This window comes from Protopterus annectens, chromosome 3.part0 (genome assembly GCF_019279795.1).
Source record: "Protopterus annectens isolate FY-2018-M chromosome 3.part0, PAN1.0, whole genome shotgun sequence".
NCBI classification, from domain to species: Eukaryota; Metazoa; Chordata; order Ceratodontiformes; family Protopteridae; genus Protopterus; species Protopterus annectens.
The window spans coordinates 1,137,060,926-1,137,088,065 of NC_056731.1; the positions used below are offsets into that span (position 1 = coordinate 1,137,060,926).

A 27,140-nucleotide genomic window follows, 5' to 3' on the forward strand; every position below is an offset into this window, starting at 1 on the left:
TTACCTTACAAGATCATCCTCTTCACAAGGCCCAAAATCAACAGTTTGTATATCCACTTGATATAAACACATTGTTCAAAATTCACTCATACAATCATGAGCTTCCAGCACAGCTATATTAATGGCGATCAATGTATATTGCCAACTAGTATTGGCCCAAGAAGCATCCAAACATAGAAAAAAAATATAACAAATAAGGTAGCAGTTCCAAACAATGATAACAAAAAACACATATATTGCAAAATGTGCTGTCATTAGTTGGCGCAACCACCAAACTAAATTGAATTCCCCATCAGACTAAACGGTGCACGTCAAACTGAGCATCCACGACCCTTCGGTCCAATATTATTATCCACAATTATCCATGGGGGGTTATTTTCTCCAGGGCTCAATGACCATTTATAAAAAAAAAATGTGTTGAAATACAGCCTTGATTCTAATGGTTGCTGGTGCTTTAAATGCTAATTTATCAGGGTATAAATTAGAGTGATTTATGTTTTTGTTTGTATCACTGAGGAAGGCAAATATGCCGAAACCGGTCCGATTTTATGGTGTTGTCACAATTAAGAAGGTCTGACTTACTCATGTGGTGCTGGCTTTTGCTTTTTGTATAATACTGAGGATTTTTGGCCTTTGCACCAGCCTTACTTGCGGGGGGGGGGGGTTGTTTTTGGAGCTAATGAATATATTATTCCCACCCAATATGTATAACATATGTATAACATTTTTAAATGTCTAGTTTTAGCTTTTGTGTTACATGTATATACTAATGATTGGCACGTTGATCTTTTATACAGTTGTTTCTTGTCATATCAATTTGAAACCAGACACATCTTACAAGACATTTTTTGTTTTAACAAAAAAACTCAAACAAAAATAAGCACACCCCCAGAACCTATTAACTTAATACGGACACAAACTATGTACATCTTCAAATAATGAAGTTTAACTCTCCTAATATAAACAATAGTTCCAGACTGACAGCCACACTCACAGGCTTGAATTAACCTATAATGAAGGTTATCCATCATAAGACACACAGCACAGCCTGTCCTTTTACTTCCACAAAGTGCCACCAGTTTTTGTTTTATTTTTATTTCTCTCTCAGATGTAGAAAACCACTTGAATGCTTACAGAAAACACAAGTATTCTGTTTTTACTGCCCCCGTAACAGATTGTCTTCATAGAAACATGAGAACCAGAAAGACATTTGCCTTCCACTACAATACTGAACTGTAAACATTTGTTTCCGAGAGGAAAACTTTTCATTACATTCAATGTTCTTTTTATTTATTTACTTCCCCTTTAAACCTGCAATTAGATCAGGCCAAGAGCCTTAATCCAATCATTCCCCTATGCAAATGGTAGAAAAAGAATATACATTTTTCTTATATCATTCTCTTTTGTTCATACTTTCTTCGGTTTTTACATTGCAGTGCCTACATTTCTTAAGACTGAACAATAAAGAAAGAAAAATAGGGGCACCTGTTTACTTCAGTATCCCTATTACACAAACATACTGAAAAAAAAAGAAGTTATGTAAACACCATAACTTTCCATATGAGTTGTTCATCTCGCCTTCATTCTTGCGGATCGATTCGACCAAATGCAAAAGCTCGAGGTCTTCAACCAGCTCGTGGCCTACTCCCTATCCCATGATGCACTGGTGATTCCCTGAGACCTAGTTTGCTGCTAATAAAAATATATGCCACTCTTGACATACCGACAGTATAGAAAACACTAGATAAGGATCACATACAGCCATGCTTTGCCTTAAATCTCAGTCCTCAAGAAGCCTGGATGGGAGTCTGAGGGTGGACGTAAGAATGCAGGCAAGATGAACAACTCACATGGAACATTATAGTGAGTATATAACTTTTTTTATGTAAAGTTGTCCTATCTCGCCTTCATTCTTACTGATAGGTTAGCGTCCCAAGCACCATCTTTCTTGGGTGTCTCACGGGAGTAAAGGCTGAAGAGGTGGAGACAGCTCTATTTGAGTGGGCCTTTATTTTGCCTTGTAGTGGTATATTCACTGAAGTATAAGTAAAGGAAATATAATCCGATAAAGATTTTGATAAAGTGGTTTTCACAACAGGAGCTCCTTTCTTGGAATCTGAAAAAGAAATGAAGAGCTGTTCTGTTTTCCTGAAATCCTTGGTCCTATCTAGATAGAACTGAAGCTGTCTGTCAACATTAAGCTTCTGCAGCATATACTCTACCTTATCGCCATATTTAGGGAAGAAGACAGGCAACCCTACTGACTGATTGTGGTTCGTTTCTGAACATACTTTTGGTAAAAAAAGAGGGATTAGTCCAAAGAGAAACTATCATTATGAAATATTAGATATGGGGGTTTAATGGACAAGGCCTGTAACTATGAAACCCTCCAAGCAGAAGTAATGGCTACTAGAAATATGGTTTTCCATGTGAGATGCTTTAGGTCACATGAGGAGGCTGGTTCAAAGGGAGGTAGGATGATTTTTGAAAGAACAAAATTCAGATTCCACGGAGTAACTGAATATTTAATGGGTGGTCTCAAATGTACAGTACCTTTGAGATTGAGAAACACCTTGTAAAGTCTATGTGACATGATATTGGATCCTTCGTCACCAAGATGAAAGTTAGATATTGCAGCCAACTGAACTCGAATAGTAGCAGCGGCTGCACCTTCATTGAAAAGCTTACTCAAAAATTCCAAAATAAGGGATATCGAACCTAAATAAGGATCAATATCATTTTGTAATGCCCATATTGAGAATCTTTTCCATTTGCTGAAATATAACTTTCTGGTAGATGATTTGTGAGAGAATGTCAAAATATGCTGTGCTGCAGCTGAAAGATTCTGTAGCCTGGCAATGTTTGGAAGTAGAGCAGCCAAGATGTCAATTTGAGGGACTGACAGTTTTACTCCGTCGCATATCGCCTACTCAGAGGCGATCTCTGCCTAACATACAAAGCTATGTCAAACCCAGAGCTGGTGGACATGCTCCACTTATAGAAATCCAAATCCCTCAGAGCTACATGCTCTAGGGACCTAAACCTTTTCACCACAATAAACAGAACATGCTGGAGGGATAGATTCCTGTCCCAGAGACTTCCCATACTCTGGAACGGACTACCCATGTCAAACAGAGCTCCTCATTAGCACTCTTCAGGAAACATCTTGATGATTAGATGGGAAATAGGAAATTCACCCTAGGGATCACTTCTGTGGCTCTGCTTGACAGGGGCCCAGGAAAATAATTTTCTTGGGTGGCGAAAGCCAGGGTACCTTTTTGACTAGGCTTATATAGGCTCTAGGGCTAATAGCCTAGTACCTACCTATGAAGGGATGGATGAAGAGCCTCCGATGAGTGAATTAGGAGGTCTGGAGCTGGGTCCAGTATCCAAGGTTCTTCCAACAGATGAGGCCGAAGAAAAGGGAAACAAATCTGGTGGGGCTAGTAGGGGGCTATTAGAATGATTGTCCTTCCCAGAGCACTGGCTTTCTGTAAAACTTTGGGTATCTGTGGAAATGATGGAAAGTAATAAAGAAGACCTGGAGGGGCAATCGTGAACAAGTGCATCCCTTAGGGCATCCCCTTGAGGGGAAATTAGGACAAAGTAGCTACTGCATTTTGTGTTTATGGGAGTGGCAAAGAGATCGTAGCAAGGCTGGCCCCATTTGCGGAATATCCTTTCCGCTACTTCTTTCTTTAGGAACCACTCATGAGGCAATAGAATTGCCCTTCTCAGTTTGTCTGCTATGATGTTGGACCTCCCCGGGATATGTGTTGCTATCAGAAAGTGCTAGATGGACGTTGCCCACTGCCATACTCTTAGGGCCTCTCGACATAGGGGGTAAGATTTGGTTCCTCCTTGTTGTTGATGTACCAGACTACTGACATGTTGTCTGTCTGTATCGCAATGGTCCCCTCAGGAAGAGAGTCTTGAAAGGACCGCAACGCTAGAAGTACCACTCTCATCTCTAGGACAATGACATGCAGATTGGCCTCGTAATGATTCCATGTGCCTTGGGCTGTTCTTCCCTGATAATGCCCCCCTGACCCTATCAGGGAAGCATCCGTGGTCACTATGTGTATAGGGGTTGGTAGAACAAAAGGATGGCCCGTCGTTACCCAATGCGATATCAGCCACCACTGGAGATCCTTTCTGCAAGAATTTGTGATTATGATCTGATGAGACATTGGGAGATCTTGAAATGACCACTGCGTGAAAAGGAGCTATTGTAGTATGCGCATGTGCATCCGACCAAGTGGAATTGCAATGATGGCTGCTGCCATTGTACCCAACAATTTGAGAACCATGGATGCTGGGGCTTTTTGTTTTGAGAGAAGAGTTAGAACCTGTTGTAGAAGAGCACAAACCCTTTCTGGCAAAAGTTTTAGGGTCATTGTGGTGGTGTCCAAGTCTGCTCCTATGAAAGCGGTATGTTGCGATGGCGATAAGGCAGACTTTTCTAAAGTTATGGTAATCTCCAACTGACAGCACAGATTCATAGTGGTGTCCTTGGTGGTGGCGGTTAGGAGCCAGTCATCTAGGTATGGAAACACCTGGAATCCTAAACGTCTCAGTTAAGCCATGACTACTGCCATGCATTTGGTGAACACTCTGGGGGCTGTAGTGAGACCAAAGGGCACAGCTCGAAATTGGTAGTGACTGGCTACCAGCCGAAAGCGCAGATGGTCTGGCCATTTTTATGTGGTAGTACGCATCCTGGAGATCTATCGAGCACATCCAATTGTCTTTTCCTAGAAAAAAGAGGTATCGACTGCAGCGTGACCATCCGGAACTTCATTTTTTTTACAGATATGTTCAGTCTGCTGAAATCCAAAATGGGTATCCAGTCCCCTGTTTTCTTTGGAATAAAAAAAAACCTTGAGTAAGTTCCGAATCCTAACTGGTCTGCGGGGACCGGTTGGATGACTCTTTTGTTAAGCAACATTTGAACTTCTTTGGTTGCTTGTTCCCTGTGACTGGGTGGAAAGTTGGGGTTTTCTTTACAGGGGGAGTTGAAGCAAAAAAGAGGATAGAGTAACTTCTGGATAAGATACTTTGTACCCAGCTGACTTTTGTTATTTTTAGCCAGGCATCTGGGTACAAAGATAAGCGTCCCCCGACTGTCTTCAGAGATAGAGAGGCAGGCCCCTCTCAGGAACGCTGGAAGGTCTTCCCAAAGAACTGATGTCTGTCACCCTGGTTCTGTAGACCCCCTCTGCCGCATAGATGCTATCTTCCATTATTATCCCCTCCTCTGCCTCTGGAGGGGGTTTCACCACGTGTCCTGAAAGTCTCCTCGAGTTTTACGAAACCACATCTTTCCTCCTTTCTGACTTTTGGGGTAGGGTCTGGGAAAAGTGGAAAAATGGACTCCTATGGCAGGCAGAGTCTTCCTGTCTTGTTCACACCTGGTAAGCGTTTCTTTCACTTTGGGTCCAAAAAAGGACAAGCCATTGAAAGGGGTGTTGATATAGGATGACTTAAAGGGCTCTGCAAAAGAACATAAGCGCATCCAGGAATGTCTCCTAAGAGCAATTCATGTACTCGCTGCTCTACTCGCTCCATCAGCTGCATACGAAAGCAAAAGCATGCATAAGTTTGTTAGGAAATTGAGGGTGGAGCACTATGAAGATATTTTATCTGAGACCCCCGCAGCTACTGAATCCTGTAGAGTATCTCCTAGCTCTTTTAGATCTCTTTGCAATCTAGTGAAATGCATAAGATAATTCAGCAACCTAAGAGCAAAAGTCGCTGAAGTAAACATGCGCTTTCCATATCTGTCCATGACAGTGGATGGACTGACACAGAAGATTCGGATAACTCCTTCTTTGTGGCCACCGCCACCACCATGGCATCAACAGGGACTCCTTTGGTGAGAAAAGCCTTGTCTTGTGGTGAGGTAATAAACTTATTAAGCCACCTAGGGACAGGTTTCACTGTATCTGGAGACTCCCACGCCTTTCGACAAATCAAGTCCATGAGTTCGTTTAATGGCGGAGACACCCAATAGGTGGAGGGCTGAGACCCGAAAGCCTTCAGGTAGACTGACTCGTCATCAGTAGGTTTGGTGGACTGCCACTCACCCCTCTGTTTGAGAATCTCTAAGATATCTGCGAAGGAGATCTTTTCTGAGGGTGACTGTGGGGAATCTTCTGAATCATCCAAGTCGTGTCTGAAGTAACAGATTCCTGAGGGGAGTCCAGATGTTTCCTCTTGCATAGCGTCTCCCAAGGGACCTCATCAGTAGGAACTTCTGGTGAGGTCTCGGAAGAGCAGTGATCACCAAATGGGGCTGCCTGAGGCTCTGGGTCTCTACGCTTTTGTGGAATCTGTGATGATGAAGTAGACACTGGCGCTTTAGGGGGAGAAGCTGCTGGTCCTGATGAGGTGGTTGTCCGTGGAGACAATGCTCTCCTTATGGCATCGAAGGCTTCCTGGATCCGATGCAAAGGAACCCCTGGATCTGACGATCCAGTTGATTCCCCCGGCACCAATACAGTAGGCTCCGAGCCAGAGGTAGGCAGCAAACTCAACCATGCCGAAGCCCCGAGAGGCAAAGTGGGACCCAAAAGATCAGTTCGACTATCCTCCCCAGACCCGAACAGTGAGTGTCAGCCCCCAGACTCTTCGGTCGGTGCCGAAGTAGTCAGAGACGTCGGTACCGAAAGTCCTACAGCAGGTCTCGGCACTGATGGCTCCACTATCATCAGTTCCGAGTCCTCCGGCTCTGAAACTTTGAGTCTGATTGGAAGAGGAACAGGAGTAGGAGGGAGGAATGGTCAGTTCCCAAGCTCAAGGGGTCGGCCCTGATAAAAGCTTGGCAAATGCCAGTGTCTGCAGAAGCCTCTGCACCACACAATCCACATCCATGTCTGAAAGGCTTCTTGAGGACCGATCGGACGGAACCAAAGAAGCCACAGATTATATTAGTGATTTTAGAATAGAAGATACTGGCAGTAACAAATGTTGGCTCCGATGTCAGTGGAGCTGAAGTTGAAGATTCGTCGGCTTTGGACTGACTGGAAGGTGGAGATTTTCTCGGCTCCGAAGATCCAGAAGCAGATGATTTTATTGAAGACTTAGTCAGTTTAGCATGAGGTGCCCTTTAGCATGAGGTGCCCTACTCTGATCTAATGATTCCTGAAAGGAAGATTTAATTAAACCACTGACAATTAGTTTATTCTTCCTTTCCTGTAACACTCGAGAACTAAACAAGTGACATATAGAGCATGTTTCCTGCAGATGTAAAGGGCCTAAACAGTACACACAATCCATGTGTCCATCGGTAAAGGACATCTTCTGTCTGTTATTGGGGCATTTCTTGAAGCCCGAAGGCTTTGCCTACTTATCCTTGTCCTTATCCTGTGACATTTTTATATGTAAAAAGAGAACAGTCCACACAACACACTATAATAATCCCTTTAATTTAAACGAGCTTGAAAATAAAAAAAATTAGCCTTCCAACTTAAACAGGCTAGTAATAAAATTCAAATCATACACCAAACTATGAAATTTAGCCTTCTAATTTAAACAGGCTATAAATGGAAAATTAAATTCACACACTATACTGTTAAATTCACAGTAACACTATTATGAAAACTTAACTAACTAGATATAAGGGAATAGGGGTATAACAAGGCCTTCAAACAGGCCATGAAGAGACAAGAAAAATAGAAACACACTCTCAAAAAAAACTAAGTGCAAAAGATTCTACAAAGTAAAAAAATATGTATAGAAAAACAATTTTCACTGGCCAGAGCTGGTAAATCGCCCAATCTGTTGCAGCGGCAAACGAGATCTGAGGGAATCACCAGTGTATCATGGGATATGGAGTAGGCCACAAGCAGGTTGAAGATCTCGAGCTTTTGCATTTGGCTGAGTCGGAGCCAAGGATCGGCTCCGAACCCATCAGTAGGAATGAAGGCGAGATAGGACAACTTCACATGCTTTATTTTATAGCATTTAGTATATCTTATTGATTATGCAAATACTGTTTTACTTAAAGTTAACTATTTCCTTCTTCTTCCCCGCTCCTAAAAGTTCTTGCAAACATTAATGACACGAAGTAGGGCATACGCTTTGGAATCCACTACAAGTTTAACAAAAATCACAAAAGTCTAATATATCCAGGTTTTCTTGTTCCTTCATAGGTCACTAACGTAATTAATGCTTTGTAATCCCACACTGTAATTTCACATTTATTCATCAATTTCTGAGTTGCTGGTTTTCTTCCTGTTGATCTCCATCTCCCAAATCCAGTCTCTGGTTCATTTCCAACGTACTCCTGGTTCTTCTAGTCTACTATTGTGCTCTTTTCTGTTTCTCAAGCATTTCCCATGGAACACTGGAAAAGGTTTAACTGGTATAGTCTCGCTATGGACTTTATTATCAGAAGAATAAGAAGCAAAATCCTCTTCTGTTTGATAGCCCACTTTTTGTTGGACAAACTTTTATAATTTTCTCCTTAGCATGTTCTGCATCAAAAAATTATCTGATCCTCCAGGAAAAAAAAAACATTTTGAAAATAGTTGGATACAGCAGCTTAACTATCGCACCTGCTTCTCAACATTGCTTGGTTGCTGAAATAAAGTTACTCATCTTCTGCCTGGTGTACAGAGTGAGTAATCATTTTCCACAAACACTCTATTGTCTCCCAATTTTAGTACGTTTTCCATCTGGCACAGTGTTGTCAGAATCAACTCTTTCTGCAGATAGGATGACATCTTTACTATTAAAGGTCCGGGTTGCTTTCTCACAGCCAGGTTTGGAGCATACACACAAAGTGACCTTTCAATTAACAACTGCTATGGAACAGCAGTCCAGTTGCTTATTTGTGCTTTCATAAAATCAATAGTCTTTTTCTTCCAGTTTCTCTGGCACAGCAGAAAATCTCAGGTTTTCCATACATGCTCTGTCCTCTAATTCTACAATTTTTGAAAGATCTCTCCTTAAGTAGTCTCGTACTCAGCCAATCCTTTCTTCATTTCGACCTCTGATTTTTGTAGTTCTGTCAGCTCATCTGAATATCTGTTTAAAGCTTTTTCTATTTTTTCGAGCCTTTTGTTATTTGAATTGATATATTCCTTCAGTGCTCTGAGCACATTTGACTTACTTTTTCTCTAGATTACTGGAAGTCATGTTTTGTACCACAGCCGTCAGTGTTTTTTACTCATTTTTTGTGATTTGTTTTTTGAGGTTCTCTGAATTTAAGTTTCTTTCTCTGGCTTCTAAGCAAGAACTTGCAAGCCAGTTACTGAAATTTACCCAAAAAGACAAGGGTTGGGAGGGTGGCCTAATGGTTAAGGTGTTTGCTTTACAAATGCAAGGTGCAGGGTTTGAGTCACACAAGGGATAATTGGCTAGGCTTAAAATGGCTCGCAAGAGCAGTTAGCTTAGTACTAACCTATGAACCTATAGGTTCACCAGCTCTCTTTTTTAAGTTTCTGTTTTCCCACTGGAAGGGCTGAAATTAAGCTGTTACTTAGTATTCAGTCATCTTGGAAGTCTGTATCTGTATTACTTTTAAACAGCACAAGACAGTTCTTGGCTCCATGGCACACAGGGATAAACCTATGACTGAGACAAAGATGACCCAAGATTGACTCCTGATTCTGATGCAGCAGGAGCTGATCATGGAGGGTGGCAGTAAACAGCTAATGACAGCGTATCTATCTTGAAGGGGAGTGTGAGGTGAGAGGGGCTACAGCAGTGCCAGCATCTACTGGAGAAGAAGGTACACATCATGCAGAATATGTTCCTGGGATGTGTACTTGGTTTTGCCAAGCCATTACAGGTGGCAGCCTTCATGGGACTTGTGTATAAATACGTAGACCCAAAGTTGAAAACAAAGCAGGCTCAAACATCTGCAATTATCCATGTCAGACATTGGATGAGGGGTTAGGGCCAGAGCAGAGAAATACCCACTTACTGCTGCCTAGATGACAGCTGCACAATGAACCGCTTTTATCTCAGTAATGAACAGACACAGTTGTACTGGCAGCCAGATGGTCAGCAGGCAAAAGAGAGCTGAAAAAGTACGGCTAAAGTGGGTGCACCTGTACACCTCTATACAGAAGCAAAATCAGAACAATGTGAAATACAAATGTTGGCAAGTCAGGTAGTAAAACTGTGCAACCCCAAAGTATTCCATCGTTTTAGCTCTGCTAGGAAATGGCCACATTACTCTAGTCACTGTGGAGCTGGAACAAGCATCTGATAAGGTTAAAAGTTACTTGACATGCAGTCCAGGAGACCATTAAGGAGCCCAGCCCAAACTCCCATTTGCCCCAAAGCACTGCATGGTTAAGTAACTTGCTCAGGGTCACAAAGTACGCAAATAATGGCTGAGGGAATCAATGCCTGTACCACTGTCATTGCCAGCTCACAGCCTTAACCCTCTACATTAACTGCTAATCCTATATGCTACTATGGAGATACACAATGGCAGAGTATGAGTAATGCATATTTTACTTACAGAATAGGAGAACTACAGACAACCCCCCCCCCCACACCCACACACACACACAGTTCTACAACCTGTACATATATGTGCTGCTTTGCTTCTCCAGCATATAACTGTATAAGTACCTTGGGGCTTTTCTCCTTGGGTCTCCGCTGAAAATGGGCATGAGCTCAGTTGGACCAACCTGTTTAACAAATGTCAAATAAATAAATAATCACAACTGTTGTAGCTTGATTCTTGCTCACATTGTGTATCTTTAATTGACAATGAGTTGTTTTTTTGTCATTTTTGGAGGAACTATAGCATACTGTATATGTGGATGTGTGTTGATTTATTGGAGTATGCATGGTTGTGGTTCTGCTTTGATGCACTGTAAATTATGCCACTGATTTTGCGGCTGCTAAAGTTAGTATAATGCTGAGGGTTTGTTAGGTGGAGGATCTCTTTTTTAAGCAAAATACATTTTCTTAAGATCAATTTATTCATTATTATCTACAGACTGCTTTACTTATTATTTTCATTCAACAGCTTGGAAGATGTTACATAGTTTGTTGTTTTTAATTTAGCTATGAGAAAAAGAAGCATTTTGTCTTAATTTCAGCTGCTTCAATGACTTGACTTTCAGTGGGGCTACGGCTGCATCACAGAATACAACAGTTTTTACCTCCTGTTTCAAAGGCAGTACTCTTCAATGTCACATAAAAAACTGGTTACAGTATAGCAAAGCCAACCTCTCAATTATAGAATTTAATAAAGCAAAAGCAGTACTTCAGAATCTACATACTTGTGGCTCAGAGCTGGAATTAGAAAGATCACAACGGTATAAAAGAGAAAACTTGACTGTCACTGAAAAAGTACAGTTGCTTAAGTCCTACTTACCTCTAACAGTAGATGTTCAAATTTCACACTACCTCAGAGGCATATGGGTTCTGTGCCTGCATAAACCAACACTGACAGCTGCCCAGAGCACAGAATTTACCTCCTCTGACTCTCTGTGATGGGAGATCAGCTAAGATCCTCCCGTCAGGAAAAGCCTAACCCCTTTTAGTGCCAAGCAGGAAGAACCAAGGACCATACGCAAAAAATGCCTGAAACCAACAAATTTGCAGTCAAAAAACACCAACACAAATAACAAAAGTCAACCAATAACACAACAAGGCTAGACAACAAAGAACTATATATAAAATAAGGGTGATGGTGGGTGTTGTCCCGGAGGCCGTGTGAAATTCAAACATCTATAGTTACAGGTAATCAGCACTTGTGCAACAGTACCATGTTCATCATTCACACTGCCTCAGTGGCATATGGATAGATTGTCAAAGCTTACCCTACCTAGGAAGCATAAGGATCCAGGAGCTCCTGGAAAATGGTCCATGCAAAGCTTACTTTGGAACTTAAGAAAGAATCCAATTTGTAGTGCTTTGTAAAGGTATGAATAGAGGAGCAGGCTGCTGCCTTTAGAATGTTTCAAGAATCCACTTCTTTCCAATATGCTTTCCAAAAGGATAAAGCTTTGGTGCAATGAGCCTTAACCTTGCCTTGAATACATTTACCATGATGGGGTAACAAAAGACAATACAACCAACGAGCAATCATTTGGTTTTCTTAGCACCAGGACAGGAAATGAATGGCTGTTCAGCATTCCTGAAAGGCTTAGTTCCGTCGTTAAGGTGGTACCTGAGCTGCCTGTGCACATCCAGAGTATACAGAATCGTCTCTCCCTTGTTTTTATATTTTGGAAAGAAAACTGAAAGAATGATGGCTTTATTCAAGGTAAATTCAGAAAAAGCTTTTGGCATGAAAGACAGATTAGGGAAAAACAACCCTGTCCTTGTAGAAAATCAGATAAGGCTGGCCTGCCATGACAGTTTGTAGCTCAAAAACTTGCCTTGCAGATATCACAGCAATAACAGGAAATAAGGTTCATTTTTCAAGAACAAAGCTGACATCCCAAGAGGAGGAATTTGCTTTTGAGGGGGTCTCAAGTACAACACTCCTTTTATAAACTGACCATAAAAAGAGATGAAAGAGGGGGATTCATGGGTAGACCAACTGAGATGGCCACAAGATGCACCTTAATACATGCATAAGATAAGCCATCATTGAGTAGCTCAAAAAATATTGTAAACGCAGAGGGGAAGACACCATACCAATCAGTCTTATCAGTCAGGCACCACCTAGAACATCTCTTCCACTTATAAATCTAAGATTTTTTAGTTGCAGTTTTTTTTTGCCTCCTTCAGTACCTGCTATACATCATGGAAAAAATGTCTAAAAGGTATCAAGGTAGAATCATCCAGGCTGTTAGCTGCAATTGCTATAGGTTGTGGTGTCCCAGTTGCTTCTGACACTGTGTGAGAAGACCCAGAGTGTGAGGAAGCTTGTTCTTGGCCAACTCCATTAAAAGGGAGAACCAACTTTGCCTGGGTCAAAAGTGGGGTCGCCACAATGACATTTGGTAATTCTATTTGAATTTTCAAAACCACCTTGGGTATCAGTGGAAATGGGAGAAATGAATAAAGGAACATTCATGTCCAAGGGAATAAGAATGTATCTATCCTCCAAGCATGGCTGCAAGGATGTCTCAAACAGAATTTTTTCTAGCTGTCTGTTTTGAAAGGAGGTGAATAGATCTAACTGAGGTGTTCCACACATCTGGACCAAATGCTGGAAGATCTCAGTCCTGAGTTTCCAATCATGAGGGTCTGTCTGGGAACTGCTCAGTCTGTCTTCCACTATGTTTTGCTCCGATGGGACGTATGAGGCCTGAAGCATCAGAGGATGCTGTAAGACTAACTCCCAGGCCAGCACTGCCAACAAAGAGAGAATGACCTTGTAACCCCTTTTTTGTTCAGGTATCACATGACTGTGGTATTGTTTGCGAAAATAAAACAGGACCTGGAGACTATAAGTTGGAACACCTTTGGACACTGCTTCCCATGCAAAATCTAACAAGTCCATCTAGACATACTGAACTGGGGTCTAGAGGGAGAAGGGTAGGCCTGCATAAAGAGAAATCTGATCCCTCCACCACTATAACTCTCATTTCAGAAATTCCAGTATTTGTACCTGGAACTCTAAGGGATGCAGATGCTGAAACCACATTTTTTTTTAATACCACTGAATCTTTCTCATATGGAATCTGGCCATTGGTATCATTGGGATCACTGATGCCATGAGGCCTAGCATTTTGAGAAACTGTCTTGCACAGCCAGCTTCTCAATTAAGAAATCCCAGAAGATGTTATTATAAGTCAGGACTTTGCCTTGTGGTAGAAAGGCCATTATTTTTTTCTGTGTTCATAGTACACCACAGGAAGACAATTCTCAAAGAAAGTATGAGACAAGACTGTTGTATGTTCAACTTGAAGCCCAGGTGAGCTAGAAAGGTATATAACCTGTCTAAAGATTATAAGCACCGGGAAACAGACTCTGCACAAGTCGTCAAGCACATACACAAGATCTGTGCATTATACCACACCCCAAACAGTAGTCTTCAGTAACATGTGTATAATGTAGCATGTGCGCACTGCATCACACCCCAAATTGTGTACTTCAGTCAACTTTAAAATCCTATGAGCCTCACATTCTGAAGTTGTGTCAGTGCACACCAAAATGTTATGTTCCATCTGTTTTCTGCCAGCTGACAATTTGAAATTCCATGATATATTTTAAGAACTGCATACTATACTGTTACATAATATACATATATACCACAACCTTTTAATATGCTCTTCTAATCACATTATGAAGTAAACATTTTTCTCATCAACACAAGTGTATATAGGACTCAGTGCCAGCTTTGCTTTCTCATATAATGCATAGAACAAGAAAAATATTCAACATAAGGTATCATGCTCACTACAGAAAACCCGTCTGTCAGTCACGGTTTCATCGCCAGATTACTTCTGCCTATAAAACTGGCAGTTTACAACAGCAACCTTTTCAGGTTACATACTGACATCCCATTTTTAACTAAGGACTATACCATAAAAAAGTAACAAAAAAATGCAGCTTCTGATTTTGTTAACCAATGCCTAACAATATATAGGAACTTTTTTGAATACCTAAAAACAAGGAACATAAGGACAAAGAAAAAGCAGTAATTAAAATGCTAATAAATGGAGGAAAACATACAGAAATAAGACATCAAAATGATTTGCATAGGAATAGCCAGGAACAGCAGCAAACTTCAACCAAATGGTAGGTTTATGGTCTGATCTACAAAATGGCTACATAATCCAGTAACTCTTCTATTAGAATTCACTTCTGTGAAGTCAACTGTAATTTTTTTTTTCAAAAATGATATTGTCACAGCCATGGAAAAGAAGTGAACTTATACATTTTCAAGAAATCCTTTTTTGGGACGACAAACATCATTTTTAAAAAGCTGTCAGCTGCAGTAACAGTTGCAACTGAGTATAGAAAGTCTTCAGACTGTCAGCAGCATGCATAAATAATGTAAACTATGAGTTAATGTAAAGTAAAAAAAAAAAAACAGACATGGGAATCTCGAAAGAATAACTTAAAGATAAATATACTGAAACTGAAAAACTGCATAAAGAAATTAGTAAACAGAATAAAATAATAGAATACCTTGACAGTAGGTCTAGAAAGCAGAACCAAAGAGTCAATGATGACCTTGACAATAGGTGCAGAGGGTAGAACATAAGAGTCTCTAGAATATCTAAAGTAGACATTCTTGATGTCTAAGGTGGCCATGAACCCTTGAGGGAGGATTAGAAAGAAGAGAGTTGGCAGTGCAAGCATCCTGAATGTGGGTAGAAGCAGGAAGAGATTCAGATACGAGAGATCTAGAATTGGCCTCCAGGGCTCATCTTTCCTTGGTACTAGAAAGATCCTGGAGTAAAAACCTTTTCCCATAGCAGACTGTGGAACAGGCTGAATGGTGCCTTGGGCCATAAGGTTGTCCACAACTGGTTATAAGAAGTGATGCTGATCTTTTGGGGGCTGGGGAATACCCCCTCTCTTTGGGGGATGATCCAGGTCATGAAGTACCCGTGTTCTGTTATTGAAAGTACCCACTTGTCTGAAGTGATGAGTCTCTTTGCTTGGAGACAGAGAGAGAGAGATGTAAGAGAGGGATGGGGGAGGTGGACTCAAGCTTGGCAGGTAGTCACACACTACCTGCCCTGTCTTGAAAGGGCATCCTCTGGATGGTAGATTGAGCAGCCCTGGCAGGAGTGGATTGTTTCCTGGGAGCTTTTCTTGGTCTGGAAGAGGAAGCAGGACCTGAATGTTTCCTAATAAACTGGGTCTTGGATGGGTAATTCCTCTGAAACTTGGGAATTGGAGATACAAACAGATGTTTTTAAGTCTTGTATCTCCTTACTTTTTTGTTGCAAGGACTTAAATAAGTCTGCAACCTTCGATCCAAATAGACCTGAATTGTCTAAAGGTGCATCTACCAGTTTAGCTCTAAAGTCATCTGGTAGAGGCTGGAGGCATAGCCAAGAACACCTTCTTAGAGCAGAAGCTGAAGCTGCTGACCTAGGTGAGGCCTCAGTAGCATCATAGCTACCCCAATAGAGTGGCTGGTTACCTGAGAGGTCAAGGAAACAAGGGAGGACAGTTGACCTTTGGCTGTAGAGTCACAGATATCTGAAAGCTGTTTGGAAATTTTCTCCAAAAGGGCTAAAGCATACTTAGACATGTGTGCCTGATAGCTGACTGCTCTGAAAGCCAGAGTTGCAGAGGTATACACTTTTTTAACCAAACGCTCCATGGCCTTGCTGTCTTTGTCAGCAGGGAGGAGGATGGTAGACGGCAGTAATTTAGAAGCCTTGTCAGTAGAGTCTGAGATCTTCTGCAAGATTTCCTGATTGGGATGTGCAGGTATGCTTCTTTTAAATCTAGTGTTGCCAACCAGGCGTCTTTGCCTAGCTTAGGAAGTAATTGGTGTAGAGTCAGCATCTTGAATTTTGGAATTTCCAAAAAGGTGTTTAAAGTAGACAGGTCCAGGATAGGATGCCATGAATTGTCTTTTCTTGGTACCAGAAAAAGGCTCAAGTAGAAACCTTGTCCCTTTTCCTCTTCTGGTACCAGTTGAATAGCCCCCATGCTTAAGAGAGAAAGTACTTGTTTTGGGGCCTTTGCCCACTGATTTGGGGGTAGGTCCAACCACCCGCATGGTGTTGGCAATGTGTAGAAGTGAAATCTGTATCCCTGGGACACTATATTTAAAACCCATTTGTCCTGGGTAATGAGTTCACCAGTTCTTTGTATGAAGAGCATTCTTTCCCCCCAAAGGGGCAGTTAGTTGTTAAGTGCTTGGAAATTTTAAACGGAAGACATTGAGACAGTTTACCATGGGGGGAGACTTATTACTCCCAGATTTGGAAGTGAAGGCCCCCCACTGCTTAGTCCTGCGTGTCCCCTGGGACTGAAACCTAGGGCTTTTGCTGTGTCTGGGTTGGGCTTGAGAAGACCTAGAAGGGGCTGGAAAGGACCAATTCTTAGAGGGCCAGTGCCTACTAAATTTTGGAGGCTGAACTTGTTAGAAATCTTTAACAGTTTACATAGATTTAGCTTTATCCTCCATCTTTTTAAGAACTTCCTCAGCCTTGCTGCCAAACAGGCAGTCCTGATTTAAGGGAGCATCCAACAATTTAGCTTTAACATGATCAGGCAAGGATTGCTCCTTTAGCCGAGCATGCCTTCTCAGCACAGACCCAATAACAGCAGCCCTGCAGGAGGCCTCTAATGAATCAAAACCACACTGCAAAGTATGTTTTCCAACTTGTTCAGCAGAATGCATTAAATCCTGTAATTCTTTATTTTCCACACAGTCAGGAATCAACATCATCTTCTGTTTAAGCAATCCAATAACATGTTGCTGATACTTTAACATATGAAACTGGCAGTTTAAAGCCCTAATGGTCAAGGTTGCAGAAGTGTAAACTTTCTTACCCCATCTATTCAGTGCCCTGGAGTCTCTATCAGAAGGGGTAGGATTTTTAGCAGTAGAAGCCTTAATGCCCTTGGGCCCCTGTGAAATAGTCTCTGGATCTGCAATAGGATTTTTAAAAAGGAACTTGTGTGACTCAGGGACTCTGTAGTATTTGTCAGGTTTTTCCGAAAAAGCATCATCGACAATGTCTGGTACAGGAGGAATAGCTAAAGGCCTATGCTGAGGTAGGAGTAAGAAATCCCTAAGCCTCTTTTTTGAATCAGAAAAATCCTGGCTTTCCCAGTGGAAATGCTCCCTTAGAGTATGCAAGGTTTCTCCAAAAGAAAAATCCTCTGGAGGGGAAGCAGAGGGAATGGAGTCCTCTGCATCAGAATCCTCATAAGTAGATAAGGGCAAATCCAGATCATCAGAAGAATCAGAAAAAAACAGAATACTGGTCAGAAGATTCATAAACAGCTTCAGTCCTAGGCCTCTTAGAAAAGGGGTGGGGGGGGGGTTGGCTACCCCTGATTAGAGTTATTAAATCTTCAGCCATTCTTATCATTTGTTTTTTAGGCATAGAGGTTTGAGCATGTGGCCTGGGCATAATTTTTTAGGCATGGTTCGAGATTTAGGCCCAAGTGAAGAAGGAGGTGTCGGTTTAATATGCAAGTCCGTAAGCCTGAATACATCCTCAGAAGTTGGTGCCTGCACAGTGGCTCCGGACCTATCTAAGGTAGAAACATCCGCGGGTTCCATAGTTGAAGCATCTCGCGGCATACCGGACTCCGAACGGGTCTCAGTAGAGGCCTGCGCATCAGAAGTAGCGGGTATCAGGGGCTGCGAAAGCCCCTCACTGAGTACCGGCGAACTGGCGACTGGCTTAGGAGAAGCGTCGTCTGCAGTTTTGGACCTCGGTGGCCTGTCTCTGTCTTTATCTTTGCATTTTTTCGGAATCCCGGTAGTCAGATGGCTAACCGACGACATTTCTGGATAATTAAACCGAAAACCGAAATATTTAGAGGTGAAAATATAATGACAGATAGTGTGCTGATTAAATAAAGCACAAAACTGACAGCAAGGAACGTCATGGTCAGGGCCTAGGCAAGGAATACAGTACGAATGAAAATCTTTATGAGGTATTTGCTTTCCACAAGTAATGCAATTATTAACTTTTGCTGACATCAGTAAGGAGCAAGAAAAAGTTTCCCCAATGGGGTACTTAGCTTTAGTTGAAGACTTCGGTTCTGAAACTCAAAAACGAAAATTTCAGGAGTCGGCCAACCGGCACTTGCAAACTGCTTCTGCTTTGGGCACTGCACGGCAAGAAAGACTGATGTAATGGTGTAGGCTGCATGTGTTATACCCCCTGACGACCTGAAGTCATGCAAGAAGGGACAGCAACCGACGCAGGACCCAAGACTTTGTTAATCAGGCCGACTGAGGGATACCTGCAAGCAGATAACCCAAATGTAATGACTGCAACAGTGAAACACGAAGAACATCATGGGGAATCTCACAACAAGAGGAACAATTGCAGAGTGCTAAATCAAAAAAGGAAGCATCTGGATAATATGCATGAATTTAGAAAGATTGCTGTTAAGCAACTGTTTCTGTTAATAGTTCCAGAGCACAAAAAACGTTTAGCATAATGACTTAGGAAACAGAAAGTTTAAAGGATTTTTTTGTTCGAGAAAGTTTAAAGGATTGTTGTCAAGAAAAATTACCAAAGATCCTACATACTTCATACATTTTATGAAAATTTGTATAAAGCAGAGAAATGTGGAAATCACGAAACTGCACAAATGGAAATATTTATGGAAGACTTAAGTATGTCAATGTTACAGGTAGATGAGGCTCAACAACTAACAGTTATGATAAAAGATGAGATAAAAATGGTGACATATGATCAATCTGCAGAAAGTCTCCAGGAACTGATGGCATTCTTGTGGAAGTTTGGAAGTTAGGAGGGAAGAAAGTGATAAAGATCTGGAAGGTTTTGTTTAACAGTACTTTAAGAGGAGGGGAAGCATCAACATCCTGGAAGAAATCTGTGGTTCCTATAATACCTAAAGACGGTAAAGACCCATGAGACCCAGTTTCATATAGGCCCATTACAATTTGAAACCATGATTATAAAGTGTTTATGCATATAATAGTTAAAAGAAAGGCAAAGGTGTTGACAAAATTGATAGACATGGATCAATATGTTTTTTTTTGTTTTTTTTTTTGAAGGGAAGGCAAGCGTTTAACAATATTAATAGCACAATGAAGATCCAGAGGGAAGCAGAGTATATGAAAATACTGCTGTTGTTGGTGGGTCTTGATGCTCAGTAAGCATTTGACAGAGTAAGCTGGGATGTTATAAGTAGGGCAATGGAAGCATTTGCATTCCGTAATACAACAATAAGGTTAATTAGGAGGCTATATGAAGGATCAGAGACAAAAATTAAAGTGGGAGTATTCCTTTCTGACTAGCTGTGTCTGAACAAAGGAACCAGGCACAAGTGTCCTACTTCCCTTTTATTACTTATTACTTGCTTTGTATTCACAGCCACTGGCAAAGAAAATAAGAGAGTCAGACATTCAGGGATATAATTGGTATGTTAGTCAAGAAAAGGTAGCTTTATTTGCAGACAATATTTTGTATATGATAAAACCAGAAAAGGACATCTCAGGGTTGTGAAACATTTTGAGACGGTTTCTAGTAGTCTTTTCGGGATATAAAATTAATGAAGATAAAACAAAGGCTATAGCTGTAAACTATCTACCCACACTTGAATTGGTCCAGCAATACCCACATTTATGGGGACATGACAGAATGAAGTATTTAGAAGAAAGGATTAAAAACAATTTTGTTATGGCAGCTAAGGATATGTGAGAGGAGACTAAACAAAAGAAAATATAAATGGCGAAAAAAATATTGTTTATGGATATGGACAGCAAGATAAAAGCAGTGAAAATTTTTTTAGTCTATTTAGTTTTATATACAGGTCATTAATGAACCAGAGGAGAAGTTGTATACAGTAATTAATAAAGAGTTGAAGGATTTTATCTGGAAGGGGAATAGGGAAAGGGTCAAGGGACAAACTGATCCTTCCAACAGAACAAGGTGGATTAGCATTACCTGATCTGAAGGGATATTTTCAAGCTACACAGTTAAGGCATGTATACATTTATTTATTTTATTTTTTATTTTACATTTGTTGACCGGGCTAGTCTAACTGGATACATGTCCATTTTCAGTAGAGGCCCGGGGAGAAAAACTCCAGACAAACATTAAAAACATTAAAGATTAATAGAGGAATTACATTAACAATTATAAACAGTAGTAATTGTAACACAAAAACATTGAAACCAAATAAGAATATAGAGGAAAAAAAATAAATAAATTGATTTAAAATTTTTTTTTTTTTTTTTTTTTGGAGGATGAACTACTCTTAGTAAGTGTAGCATAATGAAAATCGTTTAAGGGTAGTTTGTTAAAAAAAGGTATAATATACTTGTAAACATTGTAATTATATGCAAACCTTTGTATACAGGAGAATTATAGGAAGGTTGAAGAGGAAGTAGGTAGAAAAAAGGAAAAGTCAGAGAGCAAAAAAAGGAGATCAGTTATAGACATAAGCGGGGTAAAAGGGTGAAAGTGGACCCAAGGAAGTAGGAAGATAGAAGTGAAAGAGGAAGCAATTAGTCAGGGTTTGTGCAGGGGCACAACCAGTGTGATTTTAGGTGAAGTTTGAGTCTTAGTTTAAAGAGAGGAAAGGATGGTATTAGAGTTAGGTCTGTTGGTAGAAGGTTCCAGCGTTTGCCAACAATGTTTGAGAAAATGCTATCACCTGACAAGTTATTAGACTTTGTAGTACAAACAAGTAATCTAGTAGAGGAGCGTAGTAAAGTTAGATTAGTATATGGGGTGATACGGTTAGTAAGAATAGGAGTATTTTTAGGTTGATAAAAGATTTTGTGAGCAATGATGAGTTGGGAAAATGTTAGTAAGCTAGGTAATTCAATACATAACAAACAGAAAGCTATAATTCAAAGTGAAAAGGGAAGATGATGAAGTGGGGGGGGGGGGTTCAAGAAAAAAGGACAGAGTGGGATTTTGGATGCAGATCCTTAAGGAGAATAAAAGCCACATCAAACAAGTAGCAGAAAACTGTCAAAGAACTAAGCCAATACGAGAATGGAGAAAGGACATTTTGCCAAAAGGAATGACTGCAGTTATGAGTACAGAGAATAGGCAAGAGGGAGCTGGAATTTACTAGTGAAAACTGGCAACGGAACCAATGTACTGGGAGCAAGTACTGAGAGAGGGAAAGGTAATACATTGGGAAGAAGCCAAGAAGATTTGGTCTGCAGGCTAGAAACTGCCTTCCCTATCAGGGATTGATATCTGGGTATAGGCAAACAGAAAGGAATAGGGGACGCAAGTGAAATACCTGCTCTGGTAGAGTTTTTAATTAAATCCAGAAAAGATGCTGCTGTTAAAAAAGGGATATTTAATATGGTGTATAAAATACTGCATGATAACTATAGAAATCAGTTAGAGGAGGTTAGAAAGGATTTGGAAGAGAGACTGGGTAAGCAATTCACAAGAAAACAATGGGAGGATATATGTATGGCTCCCAAAATATGCAGCAAAATCTACAAGATTTAGTATTTTCACTTGGAAATGTTTATATAGGTATTTTTATTCTCCCAGCAGACTCCAAAGAATTTTTCCTCAAGTAGATGGCAAATGCTGGTGGTGTGATAAGGAAGATAGAGGTAAGTGGCAATATATATTTTGGGAGTGCAACACGTTGACAGACTTTAAAAATTCCCTACATAGTACTCTGTCAGAAATATTAGGTGAGTAAATGGATGTAACCTAGGAAATTATACTTTGAACTAGGATGCAGGATCTGCATTGCATAGATATAGTAAGGCCTTGTTAAGTTTAACTCTGGTGCCTGCCCCTCCCAAAAAATAAAAATTACTAGAAAATGGAAATCAAAGTCTAAACTTAAAGTACTGAATATTGTAAGAGAGATAAAATAAATGGAAGATTGATTAACAGAAAACAGTAGGAGCAAATTACATAGAAAAAATGAGAATTGTGAGATTACATGCAGAATAATGTTTTGGAGGAGAAGTGAAGTTTAAGGGAAGGTAGGAATTGATCAAGTTATGTAATGCTGAATTAATAATAAATATACAAAAGAATATATATGATGTATAATGCTTGCAACTTGGAATACATTTATTTATTTATTTAATATTTGTTAACTGGGAAAGTCCGACTTGGAACAAAGCCAATTTTAAGAGGTGGTCCGGGGAAAAACACTCTAGATCCCTGTCTTTTTGACACGGGAGGAAAATGGGGCACCCGGAGGAAACCCACATGAACAGAGGGAGGACATGCGGACTCCGCACAGAAGGCACTCCAGCCGAGAACTAAACCAGAGAACCTTTTGCTATGAGGTGAGAATGCTACCACTGCACCATCCACTGCAATGTACTAAAGTTAACATGGTTTGTTTTCTTTTATACAAATGTATGTCTGTTTATGTCTTAAGTTATAATTCAATAAAGGTGTTAAAAATGGAAGAAAAGGGAAATAAGGAAAACAGAGGAAAAACACTGAAGATGCAATTCTGCTTGGGCAGATAATGCACACATTTGATTGTATTAATACAAATATAAATTTGAGAGATAGCATATAATACATGGGGTATGGTGTTTTTTGGGGGGAAACAGAAATTTCATGTACTTTTTGCATATTGGGTATTGGAGGTAACAAACTAGGCTGGAATAAGCAAATAATACATGGGGTATGGTGTTTTTTTTGGGGAGGACAGAAATTTCATGTACTTTTTGCATATCGGGTATTGGAGGTAACAAACTAGGCTGGAATAACAGACAGGAAGTAAACAAGTGGGTAATTTCAAATATGTTTAAATCCAATATAGCTATCAGTGGAAAGCAGCATACACTGAGGGCCTACAATACTAACACAAAAAAGTTAACTCAAAGAACCATAAAAGTTTAAAAGAGAAATGGACAAACAAACCCAACCTCTCATCAGAATAGACAGAAGTCTTAAAATGTTATAGGATTCTGAGAAATCTAATACAAACAAGTCTAATTTAACAATGTAATTTTTATAAAGAATATTATTTTTAAATGAATTTTTCTTGGTAAAAAGTATTTGAATGGATGTGTTAATGTTTATTCACTGTTATATTTTGAAAAAATAAAAAAACAAATACTACTTAAATTGAAACTGCAACTCAAAGGTTCCACTGCAATTAACATTGTACAGAGTACTGATAACAGAAAAAGAAAAACACTACCATAACCCAACTTCTCTTGAGACAGACAGCAAATGTTTTTACAGGTGAGGTAACTACTACTTGTTATGGTGAAGTTTAATTATTCAGTATTAAATAACAGGGTATAAGAGTAACAGTTTTGAAATGTAAGACTCGTAAGTGCGAGTCTCAAACAGCAAGACTGAAAGTACAAAAATGGAGACATACATATGCTAACTAGGAGACAGCAGTATTGCCTCCTCTTAGTAATTCGGCAATCTCAAAGTTTAGTAGACAAAAGCAATGGGGGTGCATCCCCCAACAAAAAAATAACCTTAAAGAAGAAAATCTATAATTAATATTTACTGTTCTGTAATTTCACAGCTTTTTCATAATTCAGAGACTCTGAATTAAGAGTCTCAAAATTACAATAGGGAGCTTGGTAAAATACATAGTAGATGACAGCCAAGGAGATTACATATATCATAACTGAACATTATAATGTTAAATAATTAGCACATTACAGGAACTAAAAAATACTGTGGTTTGAAAAGACAGTAGATTACAACAGATATCAGATTAATACAATATCACAAACATTGACAGCACTTTAAAAACATACAACAGATTGTATATTTTGAAGGTCATAAGTTCTTCCTAAGAACAGTAGTAAACTGGCAGACACATTTACAGGAGTTAATTGCTGAAGGCTACATTTAAATCAAGACCTCACAAATACTGACTTTATAACTATACTACACAACTACTTATTTGTTAACACATTCATCAGACCTTGTACTTCCTTATCATGACTTTCTTTCAGTTTTGACCAGAGCTCCATAAATGTATCGCTGCCAGTTTCAGACATGCTCGCTGTGCTCGGACTCCCACAGGTTCCTCCAGTCACATTCATTTTAAACTGACTCCTTTTACATGGTTAAGGGGTTCCCAATCAAGATGGCTATCTCTGTAATGAGAGAAATGACAATGTTTCTAACAGCTCTACATTCACATACTGTGAGCTACTAATGTTGAACACAAACACATTTTCTAAAGGTCATTACTGAAACTTTATTTGCGTAAACTGAGTACCAGGGCTCTCAGAAATGTTTATTTCCTAGAAAAGAACCAAATTTATTTAAAAAAAATCAAAATAAGGTAATGCTGCTGGGTCTTATAAGAAAAACACTTTGGCTTGTCTTGTAATGTTCTGCTTCTCTGCCGCTTACAACATTTTAAACTGAAAGAACAGTTGTGCAAGTCCTACTAATCTGTAACAGTAGATGTTCACAGAACATATTGCCTTACTCTCTGCAGTTTATCAAAGCTTACAGCTACTTCCACTGCCTGTCTGTGGGTGCGGTGGAGCAATCTACTCAGTGTTAACTTCAACACCAAACTATGTGCATCCATAAAAAGAAAATGATGGGTGGGTACTGCCAAGTAAGGCAGTGTGTTATCTGAAGATCTACTGTTACAGGTAAATAGGACTTGTACTATGTTCAATAAACCCGCTGACTTACTGGAATATGGGTAAACTTCCAAAGCTTACCCAACCTGGGAGGAGGAAGGGGAAGGGTCTGGGATCCCATGTAGAATGATCCGAGTGAAGCATGCTCTGGATTTAAAAAAAGAAGCCAGCTTGTATTACTTTGTAAAGGTATGAACAGAGGACAATGTTGCTGCCTCTAAAATACTTTGAGACCACTCCTTCCCAATATGCCACTGAAGAGGAAAAGGTCCTGGTGGAATGCACCTTTATCTTGCCTGGATTCACCGTACCATGGTGGGTGCAACAAAAAACAATGCCACAGGACAACCAATGAACAATGGTATGCTTAGAAGCAGGATGAGCCTTCTTTGCCTCTACCACTTTTGGCATAAAAGAGGTGTTAGTGGATAACATAACACTATCTGGTAAGGATGTCCCACCATGAAAGCCTGCAGCTCAAAGATTCACCTTGCAGATTTCAGAGCAATAAGCAATAAAGTTTTCCATACTGAGAACTTCAGATCAGCCTGAACATCCGGTTTGAAAAGTGCTAAGGTCAATTTTTCCAGAATGTAATTGAGATCCCACGAAAGAGGAATTTGCTTGTGTGTGTGTGTGTGTGTGGGGGGGGGGGGGGGGGGGGTTCTTATATGCAACACTCCTTTCATGAACTGTTTTACCAAAACAGAAGAAAGAGGGAGCTCTACTGACAGACAAGCAGAGATGGCCGCTAAAAGCACATTAATGGATGCATATGATAAGCCATCCTGAAGCAGCTCACACAAATATTTCATGACCACAGGGATATTAACCTCAAGGGACCCTCTGTTCCCATTTAGGCATCACTTAGAAAACTCCAACCCATTTGTAAAATGAAAAGTTACATTCTCACGATAACATTTGATATGTCTTCTTGTATTTCATCCATTCTTCTACTCATAGGTCTCGGAGCAAACTTCGGTTACATTCACAGCAAGCTTAGGATCTGGAGCCCAGGCTCCTTACCCCACTCATAATTTCCATGCAAAGAAGTAGTTACCTCAGATCGAGTTTGGCCCTTAAAAAAAAAATACCGGAAAATATCCTTAATAGAAGGAATAAGAATTTATGTAATAGGCACAGAGCAGTGGTGAAGCAAACAGTAGAGAAACTAGCTAAATCTTCAGGAGCCAAGGCAAATTCAGTGAAATCCTTCCTAGAAAGGTATAGCTGATGTATAGGATCATGGGAAAGATTTAAAACACAGACATGATATTCAGGGAGGGTAGCAGAGCAACTGATGAAATACAACACAAATCTAACATTAGGGTGAGTACATAACTTTTGTATCTGATGGATGTTGTCTTTTTTGTCCATTCATCTGCTCAGGAGGCAGAGTCCCCAGCTACCTGAACTCCCAGGTGATCTCATGGAAGGATATTCCTAAGAACAGCTGAACCAAAAGAAGCCCTGGATCTAGACCGAATGTTCAGTTTGTAATGAAAAATGAAGGTGTGGACTTTTGATCAGGTGGCCACAGCACAAATGTCATCAGTGGGGACAACAGAGGAAAATGGTGGTAGATGAGGCCATTACCTTGTTGAATGAGGTTTGGATTTTGAAGGAAGACAGAATCCCTTCTGTTGGGAGAGAAGGAAGTGGAAATACATTGAGTCAGCCATATAGATAATAAGAAGACTTTGGATACAGAGTGCTCCAGTGTGGTTTGCGAAAAGGAAATGAAAAGCAGATCAGACTTCCTGAATAGAGCAATGTAATGTAAATAAAAACACAGTTGTTGATGAACATCCTGCACATGTAAGGTATATTCACCTTGTTGGAGAAATTTGGCAAAAATACTGGCAGATTAAATTCAGAGGGCACTTTTGGTAGGACGGATGGGTTTATTCTCAAATAGACTTTGTCTTTGTGAAAAACTAAAGGATATTTGTTAGAAAGTGCATGTAGCTCAAAAATTCTTCTGGTAGAAGTTACAGCC

General features: G+C 40.2%; 1 protein-coding gene across 3 annotated transcripts in view; it reads right to left on the reverse strand.

Annotated features, from left to right (window-relative positions):
* Positions 1-27,140, reverse strand: part of RBBP8 (RB binding protein 8, endonuclease) — a 2,682,217-nt gene that overhangs the window by 1,937,242 nt on the left and 717,835 nt on the right. For all 3 annotated transcript variants that reach the window (XM_044065365.1, XM_044065366.1, XM_044065368.1), the window contains one exon: positions 24,463-24,637. In XM_044065365.1, the coding sequence (XP_043921300.1) occupies positions 24,463-24,583 (121 nt within the window). In that variant the 5' untranslated portion in view covers positions 24,584-24,637. The remainder of the gene's footprint in view (positions 1-24,462; positions 24,638-27,140) is intronic.